The sequence below is a fragment of the Lissotriton helveticus genome, chromosome 4_1, assembly GCF_964261635.1.
Source record: "Lissotriton helveticus chromosome 4_1, aLisHel1.1, whole genome shotgun sequence".
NCBI classification, from domain to species: domain Eukaryota; kingdom Metazoa; phylum Chordata; class Amphibia; order Caudata; family Salamandridae; genus Lissotriton; species Lissotriton helveticus.
Window position 1 is genome coordinate 167342378 of NC_136063.1, and position 13303 is coordinate 167355680.

At 45.9% G+C, this 13303-nt stretch overlaps 1 protein-coding gene across 1 annotated transcript in view; it reads left to right on the forward strand.

Moving 5' to 3' along the window:
• Positions 1–285: 285 nt before the first annotated feature.
• Positions 286–13303, forward strand: part of LOC144827087 (protein brambleberry-like) — a 184138-nt gene continuing 171120 nt past the window's right edge. The window contains exons 1-2 of the mRNA XM_078685531.1: positions 286–452; positions 7329–7612. Coding sequence (XP_078541657.1) covers positions 7361–7612 — 252 coding nt within the window. The 5' untranslated portion in view covers positions 286–452; positions 7329–7360. The remainder of the gene's footprint in view (positions 453–7328; positions 7613–13303) is intronic.

A 13303-nucleotide genomic window follows, 5' to 3' on the forward strand; every position in this document is an offset into this window, starting at 1 on the left:
CAAGTACCCAATAGAAACAGAAAGGGATTTGTTGCTTGCACTTTAATGGAACAGCTCGATATGGTTTCACCAGCAAAGCGCCTCGTGAGCCTTCATCGGGGCACATTTACATTTCTAAGTAATGCTGATTTCGTTGGTCTCAGAATGAACAGGCGCCTCGTAAATCAAGCCTCACTCCATATGCGCTACGTTACGTCCGGTTTAACTACTAATTGCAGCTGAGGGCCGCAGAGGCTGTCTTTGAAGCCTTGCAAAAGAAGCGCGCGCTCGCCCCGCCTCCGCCGAGTGACATCATCACGCTCGTTAGCATTCCTCAGTTTCACCTGTCTTGCTCACCTGCTGCGGTGGCTGCCATTTTGTTTCATGGGCGTGTCTGAGGCCATTGCATGCAGGGAACGGGTGTTGTTGGGTGCAGGCAGCGGATGCACGGGACCTTTACCTTGCTTGATCAGGTACGGTGGCGGGGGATGAAGTGAATACTCAGGCGGGTGTAATATCATAGTTTTATAATGCCAATAAATTAATCTGAGAACAGGGTAAGGTTGAGTGGAGAAGGTAGGCAAGAATATTGCTGGTTTTGATAGACCATGTGATTTTACTTTTATTGAATCCTTCAATGGAATGTGTATTATAGTATCCACTGGGACGGGGGATAGGACGTTGGTCCTGATTGGCTTAGCTGCACTACTCTGGCTGAGTCTTAGGATGAAAACTATAATGTACCTTCCACTGCCGCATATTTCCCATCAAACAGTATAGGAGCGGATGATGTCTGGGGTTAACAAATATCGTAATGGTCGTAGTTATCTTGTATTTGTGTTTTAACCACTACTGCATTTTGGGTTTTGTAGTACTGCTTCCCTTCATTTAGTTGAATTAATTGAACTTGCACCAAAATAAAAGCCAGAGACTGGAGCATTGCGTCATTGACCTAAAGCCATCTAGAAAACGCATCGCTACCCTCTAAACTGGAATCTTGTGCTAGACTCATCAATTTATATCGTGACAGTTGTATGATCCCATGGGCCCTTCCAATGATGATCCGTCATTTTCCTTCATGCAAGTGTGTTTGGGTGAGAAGCCGGGGTTACCTGGAGGCAGCCCTGCCAAGTTCCTTAGATCCATGCATGATGTGCGGCTCCATTCCAGGTATTAACTTTGAATTATGGGACTTGTAGTCTTGTTCCCCCTTTCCAAGAGCTAACAGGACTACAACTTCCAGAATTCAGGAGCGGAGCAGTACAGCAAGCGTGAACCTGGGAAACATGGCAGGTATGTGGAGGCCTCTGGAAGCCTAGTGTTATGGGCTGAAAAACATTCCTGAATTGGAGTCTCCCTGATGGCAAGGGGGGGGGCTTTGATGTGCAGAGATGTCAGGTGTACCACCAGGGCTTTAAGTGGGATGAAGAAGGTGGTGGTGAGAAGCGTACCTAGGAGGCCTCTCTGAGATGCATGGCCTATGTACTTAAAGGTGTGGGTTAAACGTGTGATCTAGAACCCTTTGCTTCACACAGCATACCATCTGTACAGCCTTTGGTTGTTTGTGTGAGCTTATGGTTACTTCATCCAGACTTCCCTCAGAACAACGAGCGAGCATCGGCCTAAAGCAAGCCAGACCTATGGTGGCAGTATCGGATGGGTGACAGCAATGATGATGCCAATAATGAGAATTAAAATGTTTACATTCTGTAAATATGAAATTGCGAATTAAAAAACACTAATCTCTGTGGAAGTGTTAGTGGTCTTCAGTGTGTAATAATCACTTGTTTTCTCCCTTGCACACCACTTTCCCCTGCAGTCAATTTCTCTGTTGGACACTTAACCCGATTTTTCTGAAATTCTGCATGTCTCGCACGACCTTTTCTTTCTTGAGACTGTATTTTTCTTTTCCTTTGGCATTGTCAATATTTCAACAGCTTTTCATGCCTCCGTCTCACGCTTTAAAATAACATGTCAATTACAATTGACACACGTGATCATCACTCTATAAACTCTGTCGAGAGGCCAAGGATTGTATGAGCATATAATCTGAAAACATTTATGAGCCATTGACGGCAGTGTGAGAAGCTGGCAGTGTCTTCAGACTCGACTGGAGAGCTCTGAATTCTGCTCAGTCCTGAACCCCCATTCACGCCGTGAACTCGCCTAGGCATGACTGCCTGCATAGTATCACGCAGCAAGACTCCTACGTTTCATAAGACAAAAACTACAGAAAGGAACACCAGGAAAAAGAGAATACTCTTGGGGAATGCAAAATTATGTAACAATGTGAAAAGCAAACCGGGATTACAGGGCTGACCTAGATTACTTTAAGGAATGTTAGTCATTGGTAATAAAGAAGCAGTGTTTTTGCCCTGTAAAATTGAGGGTATTTAATATATTGCTCTGTAGGGACCCGTTTCAAAGTCTATTTTTATTTGCTGCCGGACATGAGCACTGCAGGAGTGGACCCGCCCCCTTAAAGCACTACTGTGGGCATATTTGAGGCTTGGCACGAATTGAGAATGACCACTGGGCATCTTGTGGAGCTTCATAAGGTATCACTAGCAGCATAAGGTACCACTAGCAGTAAAATAAAAAATAAAATAAAACACATCGGGCCAGTCAGCCCACGAATTAACCTGCCTCTCCTTTAAGGACCCATCGCTGTCTTCTCCCTGGCTGAAGTACCAGAACCGTGGGAGTGCTTTAAAGCAGATGCATATTTTTCATGTAAACCAGGCACAGTCTGAGGCCCAAAACACTTGAGGTAGGAAAGCCAGGATCATTGAATGGGCACAAACTGATATTCAGATGTCTTACGAATCCACTTGAATATATGGGTTCCTACTCCGAGGCGCAGCCGACCTCTGGTACCTGGAAATGTGACCTCGTGACTCCAGTGTTGACATGCATACCATTACTATTCCTGGAATAGAACCCGTCCCCCGGGGGTCCCTGGACCAGGCTATCACTTTTGTTTATTGATTTTGCTGGTGTTCCTCCTCCCTGCCTTGCGTACTCCCTCACACTAGACTGTCTTGCTGCATTATTATGTTGTATCCTATGGCTTCTGGCTCCTGTTTTGTTATAAACCCTCTCCCTTGTTATGTGTGTTTTTTTTGGCAAAGTCCTCTCCCTCCCGTAACGGGGCTCTAAAATGCCCTATTTAATCATATTAAAAAATTATATAGCGCTTGCAACAAACTCGCTTTTGCATGTTCCTCTCCCACCCCCATAGCCATCAGACACAACACGTGATATTTGGCACTCTGACTGCTGTTAAATTTGGTTAACACCACTGTTGTTTACAGTGCTTAGACATGGCAGATGTGTATTATGAAAAACGAGTTAAAAAGATACTTTAGCATCATAGCGGCCATTCCATCCTCTCCAACTCCTTGTCTTCTGGGTGAGTTAAAATACCACGATAGCGCGCTCAACAGATTTGGCTGATTCGAAGCACTGTTCGTGTGTCTCAAATGATGAATGTTCACCTCTAGAACAGGTGCTGGGAAGGAGGCTGTAGATGGGCGTTGCCAAAGAGGCATAAAGGTCTATATTTGAAGCCCCTGTACAGAAAGGCGTTGACTTTTGGAGGCGAACTGAAGGGAACACACGTTGGAAGTTATGCTGTGTTAAAGGCTTTACTAAGCATACGCTGCAAATGACTAAAAGGAAATGAGAAAGAGACGGCTAGATGGAGGAAAGACCGGTCTTGAGAGATTTTCTGAAAAGAAGGTGGTTCTGGATTTTTCTGAGAGAGACTGGGAGGGAATTCCAAAGAGCTGGGGCCAAGGCACGGAAGGTCCTTCCACCGACTCTTGCTCTTCTGACTCGAGGAACAGTAGCTAAATAGAGGTCAGCGGCGCGTGGAGGATGAGAAGGCCGGTAGGGAAAGAGAAGACAGGATGGGGCCCCCTGGGAGGACATGGTCTTAGGAGCAATGCACAGAGTCTTGCAATGGGTGCGTTTATCCTCAGGGAGCCAATACAGCTTACAAAGAAGGGCAGATACGCCAGAAAATTTGGGGAGTGAAAAAAGCAGTCTGGCAGCAGCTTTTTGGGTCAACTGCAGGCTTCTGATGACTGACTTGTTGTCTTCCAAATACAGGACATGGCAGTAATCCAAGCGAGACATAGTTACCACCTGAATTAGGGATTGCCGAGTGGAGAAATCAAAGACGCCCAAGATGGACTTGAGGCTTCTCGAGAGCCCAAAGCGAGTGCCTGCTATAGTTTCAGCTTGGGTCTCGAACACCAAAGAGTTGTCCATCCAGACTCCCACGTTTTTTACAGAGACTTGGGCTTAGGAGGAGGGCCAAGGGAAGAAGGCCACCAGTGGATGCTCCAGTGGCGTAGCTAGGGGTGAGCGGTCCGTCCTGGGCAGCACTCTTTTTGGGGGTGGCGGAGGTGAACAAGTTGTCTGTCAACTACCCCCACACCCCCGAGAACAAGTAGTTGGAGCGCCAACCTCCCTGCCCCACTCTTACCTGCACCCAGCGGCAAACTTGGGGGGCTGCCCTGGGTGGCAGTAGGTCTAGCTACGTCACTGGGTTGTCCCAGAACTGAACATGTTTATCCTATAGCAGAATTTCAGTTTTATTAGTGTTCAGACGGAGACAGATATTATTCATCCCCTCTACCACCCCAAGAATGACTTTTTGGAAAAATGGCCATAGCCTGCATGGTATCTTCAGAGAGTGAAAGCAGAAGCTGGGTGTCGTCCGCATACGACACTAGCGTGAGTCCTGAGGATTTGATTACCTGAGCCAATGGTTGGACATATAAATTGAAAAGAGTAGGGCTCCGCGATGAGCCCTGAGGGACGCAATAGTGTAGGGCGTGTGTGGATGGGGGCTGTGAGGAGGAGAGATGACTTGGAACGGACACCCCGATAGAAAAGTGTCATAACAGACAGAGCTGATCCTCCAATGCCGATGTTTTGTAGGCACTGAAGAATTTTATGAGGCACTGTATCATAAGTGGCACTCAAATCAAGCCGGATTAGGGCAGAAGAGATACCCTGATCAAGGCGATGCGGAGTGTCTCGGTGACCGAAAGAAGAGCGTATTCCGTACTATGCCGGCCTGAGGCCATTTTGGGAGATCTCAAGGATATGATTCTCTTCCAAAAACTTAGTTAGGATACCGTTAACATTCTCTCTGTAACTTTGGCAAGGAAAGGTAAAAGTAAGGTTGGACGGAATTTTCTGGCTTGGAAACATCCAGAACTGGTTTCTTCAAGATGGGTATTACTTTAGCGTGCTTGCAGAGAGTGGGCACAACGGCAGAAGACAGAGAGAGGTTCACAATCCCTAGGTACAGCAATAGAAGAAACTCCTGGAGTTGAATGAAAAGATCCGGATTGATAGGGTCATCGAGTGACCCGGATTTCTCTGTATTACAATATTTTTTAAGTTGCCTGGACTTAATGCGTGAAAGTGTGTGAAGATTAAGTATGGCACTGTAAAAACACTTTCTATCACTGATCTACAGTTCAGTGCTCCTCAAGCCAAGACATACTTGCATCTCTCTAACCCCCAAAACCAATGCACCATATCATTTTGCACGGGTTGAAAGCGGTCAAGAAGATTGCTTCCATCACCAGAACAGTCGCATACATGATCACAGCAGCATCTAGTTAACACCAGAATTTTATGAGCACACTTGAATGTCTTATTTGCATCCAAATAGCCTATCAAGTACCTGCTCCATTTTAATGTACGGTGATCAGTTTTCTGAAAACACCATAGGGGATGATTGTTCATTAACTAAACAATCTTGAGTCCAGCATAAGGAAAATGTCTGCCTTGGCAGACTTCATCTTGAATCCGCTACCAAGAGACCTGATCAGTCTTGGAATACTCGGCCTTGGATGACCCCTAAGGGGCAGTTTAAGGTATTGTCCATGCGCCAAATGACATTTAGGGCCACACTGGAGAATAGGTATCCTGCCAATCCTCGTCTTCCACAGTATTTCATGACTGCTGCAGCCTTCTACTAGCTATGAATTTTCCACCATTTGGGATGCACAATCTTCTGCGTGGTTCTGGAGAGTGTTCTTCTCTGCCTTATGCTGATCTCCAGTAAACTCACTAGAAAGTTGCTGTAGGTTTAAATATATAATTTTGCCACCAATAATATTAAAAAGATGTATCCACTGTGGGGTTTCCTCCCTATTTGGAGCTTGGCTGTGTGATTAATGGGGCAAGCAGAGTGCACCCCTCTTATTCAGAAAGTTGCCACCGCCCTATCTATCCAAGCTAGAATGGCGGCAGCATTAATCTATACTCCGGGTTACCTGCACCCCTTGGAAGCGCATTGCCTCCCATCTCTGTTCTGGTGACGCCTCTGCAGTCCCATGTACAAAGGCTTGTGTGTTTACTAGGTGAGGATGGATTCGTTAGTTAATGTGTTTAATGTAAACTGAACTAGTATTTGTTGTGGTAAATGTTCCACCTGGGTAGGATCTCGGCTCGATGTGAAGACAGTGGATATACCTCCATGTCAGGGTGCTCAGCTTGACTCTGTGTTCAGTGATCCCATTCTAGAGGCAGTTGGTAGCTCCCTTCCTCAATATCATGGGTCTCTGAATATCCTGGGTCTCTGAATAAACATTTAGGGTGGTGTTGGAAGATGCAGACATTTACAGTCTATAGATTCCATCCTCGCTTACAGGCATTTAAAAAAGACAGAATTGCGCCCCTCAAAGTCCACATCTAAACAGCCATGAACCCAGTTGGCCGAAAAGGAATCCCTGGCGTAAACAGTCGGAGGCTCTCCAGGAATTGCAATCCAACTGGCAAGCGACAAACCTAGCATTATTGTACTTCTAAAGCTAACAGTATTAGACACCTCTCGCTTTGGAATTTGATGCTATGGATTAGTCATTGTGATGACCAATTGAGTTACAGGTTTTTGTATTCTGTTTTTTCTCCTCCGTTGGAAAACATGGAAAGGGTCCCAAGTTTGTGTTTTGCCTGGTCATCTTTTGTAATTAAGTATGGAAGTCTTCTGTGGTAGAATGTCTATAGACCCGACAAACTGCATTGGTATGAACTACAGAAGCATAAAAGTAGTCTACTTCTTTTGCCAATCCGAAATATTATTGTTGTTGTTATTATTTATATAAAATGTAAAAAAAAGCAAAGCACATAATGATTATTGTAAATATTGACTACAAATTGGTACAAGCCATGAGTCCCCATTTTAATGCTTCTTGATCTAACCCTGAGACTTTTTGCACATGGTCAAAGATAATGAGAAGTGTGCTTGAGGGAAGAACCTCCATGCTTTAGCAATGTATTGCTTGTTTGGGTAATCATATTGGTGTTTCTGCCACTAACAGCTCCGTGGACCCCCATCTTCTGAAGAAAAACAATGCTGCCCAGCCGCTGGACCATCTTCCTCCTGCCCATGTTACTTTCTTTCATTGGGCCGTCTTTTGGGCTTTTTGGCTGGTTATTTCGTAAGGATTCTGCCAAGAAAGTGCCTGCTCCTGAGTCCGCTGACAGCATTACAGATCCGAAGGCCCTCCCTAATGCTCCCTTCGAGATGACCACCGTTGATGAGAAATTCCTGGCAGAGACCAGACATTTGAGTCTGTCTCCATTGGACAGCTGCCACCTTAAGGTAAGGCATGGTCAACTTGGGTTGTAATCCTGTCCTCGGTAGGGGGAACAACGGTCTTATACAGTTGGTTGTGTGCTTGTGGCTTCTCCATCTTCTCTCCTTAGCTCATGGTATTGGTGAATAGCTCTCTTTATGGTTATTGTGTGCATTGAATATTTCTAAGTCCAAAAAACGATATTTAATAATCTTTCATAAAAATGGAGGAAGCGATGTTGCGTCCTTTTGTTTTATTGTGGAGTCCTCGTTTTTCATTATAGAGCTTTCGTGCGTGTGCACAAGTTCCAAGTTTTAGCAAATAAGTAAAGATTGAAAGATACAGTGATTTAAATCTTTAGGCCCAAGTGTTATTATGACTCTGTCTACAGTCTGCTGTTTGTGAGTCTTTTGACTGCCGAGCAAATGACATCTGAATGTTTTGGTCATGATGGAGCTGAATAATTCTAAGCCCATCCTTGAATCAAGTGACATTCCAAGGTTTCTTTCTGAAGGGGAAGAAGTCATTAGGACGTTACCATAGCACGCGAGTGGTGATAAACAGTGTTGTAAGTAGATTATTTGAGCCAGCGTTAATGTATGGGTATGAAGTTAGGGTGACCAACCGTCCGTAAATTTCACGGACAGTCCGTAATTTCGGCCGTCTGTCCGTTGTCCGTGAAGGATTCTTTAACGGACGCCATTTGTCCGTAATTTTAACCGGGCATAGGTCCCACCACCCTAACGCCAGCACAGCTTGCACCTCCCTTCTGGACTACGATGCTGTACCAAAGCTCCTCAGATACCCCGCAGCATTGGAGAGGCACAGCGGGATGGCAACCCTCACACCTCCAGCCCTTGATGAGCTGTTAAGAGGTGCTTCGAAGGTGACGGAGAGGGAGGGGCTGCAGTTTCAGGAGCAGGGGCATCTATTCACATGCAGACAGCCCTGAATGCGTCGGTCTCTGCAATTTAGAGGGGGGCTCACACATTCCATTTCTACCCAGGGCCCCAAACATCCTAGAATCGGCCCTGATTACACTGGTCACAGAGCTTAAATACTGTCACTAAATTGTAAGCAAACCTTGGTTCTTCAAACATGCAGTCTATAATGTAATAAAATAAAGAAATGGCACAATCGCACCCACACTGATTAACAAAGTGTGGAGGACAATCAGTTAAATCAGTTCTCTGGGAGTATCTCCTGTAAGTACTGTACATCACAGTGGGGGGTGGCATTTTGGACAGAGACCCTGTCTTCTCGTTGTCTTGTGCAGGAGGGGGCGAGGAGCCCAAGATGATACTAGAATACTGCATGCCCACCCCTGTGCCCACCCTGGTGGATCCTGTTCCTTCTCCTGTGATGGCTCCTGCTCTCCCCTCAGTGATGGCTCCTGTCCCTCATGTGTTGGCTCCAGTCCACCCCCCGCCTGTGATGACTCTTGTCCCCCCCCCCCCCCCTTCCCCCCTTGTGGTGGATCCTGTCTCCGCCCTGGGTGGCTTCTGTCCTAGTCCTGGAACGGCTCCTGCAGCAAGCTCTTCTCAAAAGGGCTCAGCTCAAAATTAATATGAAAAGGTGGGCGAGTGAGTAAGTGAAGGGATGGGTGAATGGCTGGATGAATTAGTGAAAGGGTGAATGGATGAATGACAGATTGAATAAATGGATAATGAGAGAGGATGGATGGATGGATTGCTGAGTGAGGGGAAGGATGGATGAGAGAAATTGAAATCTCTGGATGTATGGGTGGAAGGGTACCTGGATGATGGATGAGGGGATGGATGGATGAGGGGATGGATGGATGAGGGGATGGATGGGTGAGGGGATGGATGGATGAGGGTAAGGATGGATGGATGAGGGTAAGGATGGATGGATGAGGGGAAGGATGGATGGATGAGGGGATGGATGAGGAAGGATGGATGGATGGATGAGGGGAAGGATGGATGGATGAATGAATGGATGGATGGATGGATGGATGAATGAATGGATGGAAGGATGAATGAGGGGAAGGATGAATGAGGGGAAGGATGAATGAGGGGAAGGATGGATGAGGGGAAGGATGGATGGATGAGGGGATGGGTGGGTGAAAGAATTAATGGATGAAAGGATGGATGGATGATGAGGGGAAGGATAGATAGATGGATGGATGATGAGGGGAATGATGGATGGATGAGGGGATGGATGAGGGGAAGGATGGATGGATGGATGAGGGGAAGGATGGATGGATGGATGAGGGGGAGGATGGATGGATGGACGAGGGGGAGGATGGATGGATGGACGAGGGGGAGGATGGATGGATGGACGAGGGGGAGGATGGATGGATGAGGGGAAGGATGGATGAGGGGAAGGATGGATGAGGGGAAGGATGGATGGATGGATGAGGGGAATGATGGATGAGGGGATGGATGGATGGATGGATGGATGGGTGAAAGGATGGATGGATGGATGGATGATGAGGGGATGGATGGATGGATGATGAGGGGATGGATGGATGGATGATGAGGGAATGGATGGATGGATGATGAGGGAATGGATGGATGGATGATGAGGGAATGGATGGATGATGAGGGGATGGGTGAAAGGATGGATGGATGGATGGATGGATGATGAGGGAAAGGATGGATGATGAGGGGAAGGAAGGATGGATGATGGGGGGAAGGATGGATGGATGATGGGTGGGTGGATCGATGGATGGATGATGGGTGGGTGGATGGTGGGTGGGTAAAAGGATGGATGAGTGGATTGGAGGGTGGGTGAAAGGATGGATGAGTGGGTAGGTGGATGGATGGATGGGTGGATGATGGGTGGGTGGGTGGGTGGATGAGTGAAATGATGGATGGATTGATAAGTGCAAGGGTGAATGAATGGACGTATGAGTGAAAGGGTGGATATAAGGATGGATGAGTGAGTGAAAGGGAGGGTAGATGGACAAAAGGATGAATAGATGTGTGAAGGAGTGAAATGATAGATGGATGAGTGATAGGGTCAATGAATGGATTCATGAGTGGATGAGTAGATGGATGGATGGGTGGGTGGTTGGATGGATGGAAGGAAGGATGGCTAAGTGAAAGGGTCGATGGAGAGCGAACGGGAGGATGGATGGATGACTAAAAGAGTGGATGGGTGGAAGGATTAGTAAGTGAAAGGATGGCTGGATTGGTGAAAGGGTAAATGGCTGGATGGATGAGTGGATGGATGGGATGAAGAGTGGATGGATAAGTGTACAGATGGATAGGGTGAAAGGGTGGATGGATGAATGGATAATGGAGGATGAGTGAAAGGATGGATGGATGAAGGGATGGATGAGTGAAATGATAGATGGAAGGATACATGATGGATATGTTTACAAATGGTTGAATATGTTTGGAAATGGCTGGGCTTACTTATATACTATTGCGCGACCTCTGATGTGTCTGTAAAACTTACCTATTGTCGCGAAGTTTTGTCCTGAATTTTGACCTCCTGTCCTGAATTTGTGTCCTGAATTTTGACCCTTTGTCCTGAATTTTTACACTCACTGTCCTGAATTTGCACCAATGCCAGTTGGTCACCCTAAAGTGGTGGTCAGTAGTCGGACAAGTGGAGACTGGAGCGTGGAACTGAGAGGGAGGGAATAACGCAACTCAAGGAAGTGTTGGAGAGGGTTCAGGGCAGAGCGTGGAGAGGAGGCAACCGGAAAAGGAGGATGGACAAGAAATGAATGAGTGCTAGGGATATGAGGTGCGTTGAGAGACTTGTGAAGAAAGCTACTTGACGGCTTTGATTCAATTAGGTCAAAGTTGTCGAATGTAGCAGACAAGTTGAGGAGGATTTAAATTGATTGTGGTGTCGAGCCTTGATCTTGTTGGAAAAATGTGCGTGAGCTGTTGTGGAATACAAATTGAAGACGATGAAGGAAATTATGTAAGTAGAGGTAATGAGTAAGTAATGTGATGATCAGGCACTGCAGAATATTGGAGGAGTGTAATTTGGAGACTCCAATACTGCCAGGTGTTTGGAAGAATATTGAAGCTACTTCAGGTTTCAATATTTTTGGTAAAGGCAAGTGAGCTGCAAAGTTTAATTTGATTTTAGAGGCGAGATTATAAGTATCATGTGGGCTGAAGGGAAATTGTCTCAATTGGGTAGATGTGAGAAATGAAGACTTATTTGTAGAGTGCAGAAGTTCACCATGCACTGGCATCTAGGTGATAAGTAAACAAAGCTCAGATTAAAAAAGCAGACATTTTTAGGAGATTTGTGGGTGGATCTAAATTGATGGTATGAGCCAATGCAGGGATACATCATGGTTAATTATGCAATGGAAGTGATAGAGCGCGCGAGGTCACCCAACCAATAATTTCGCCGCTTCCGGCCCATATATTTCAATTCACCATATACATTGACCGGGTGACTTCACGGGCTGCTACCAATTTGTGTGAATTCCCTACTGTAATTACTCAGTGTACCCGACTTACCATCCACCGACACGGGTACCTATGACCACAATGGATCAGGGAGCTAGCTGTAAAAGGAAAGGCAGAAAATTACAACTCAAAATGACATTCAATACCTTTGTAAAATGACCACGGACAACTGGAAGTTTTAAAATCTTTATCTAAAGTTCGTTTTCTGAAAGCATGAGATTTACAAGAATAAGGCAATCGATAATCAAGATAATGAAAAGTACATAACTATAGAGAAATAAAGTTAGGGTAATCATGGAAATGCTAATATGGGATGCAACAGGAAACGCTATGCATTTAGGGCAAAAGTTGTTTAGACAGTTTAAGTAAGGACGTTCTAGACCATATCAGAAAATGACAAACTGCAATGCAAAATATGATTTCTAACAGATAGGGCAACATGGGAACACGTTATGAAAATATGCAAATGACTTTATGATTCAATAGTTTGCGGCAAAGCATGGAAAAATCAACATGTGCAAAGGTGTGTCTTTATTGAAGCAAAAGACAGAAAATTAGAAAGGTGCAAGTTCAAAGAATTTAGAGCAATATTTACCTAGACTGGTGTGGAAACCAAACCCTGGCCACGGGTCAGTTAAGGACAGGAAACCCTCAAGGAAGGATACCCCTCAATGGACAGCAGGTGCAGAATGGACACCCAAGACAGGACAGGAAACCCTCAGATTAGGAATCAGGACAGGACCTCAGGACAGGACAGGAAACCCTCAGGACAGGACCGCTCAGGACAGGACCGCACCCGCAGTTTGGAAGCAACGCCTGCGCTCCACCCTCTCTGCAGCTATCGATCAAGACCCCGATTGGGTCAGCGAACTCCCAGCAAAGTGCTTCGCCAGCACTTTAAGGTTCAGTAGAACCTTAGTCTATGGTCAATTTCGGACAGAGTACTCCGCAGTGCTCTGTATCTTCAGTCACCTATTGAGTGCGATGGGTCAGTGACAGGTCAGCTAAACCAGACAAGTCGGACAATTTCCCTAGGTGAACCCAGGGTAGATATACAGTTTGGGGACGGTGTACCACCCCCCAATGTTGCAAAGTGTCAGAATCCCTCAATTTGGATTGGTCCTAAGATAGGATTTGGGTAACACACCAATCAGAACAGTCTATTTGGAGGCCTTATTTACATCTCTGGGTACCGCCTAGCGAGATTGGGGTTCTTGTGAGAAATTCCAGGGAAATACAGTGACCAGTTTACATTGTTTCAGAATGGGGACACATGACTCTGTCCTGCTGAGTTCGCAGGTCAGTTCTCAGGAG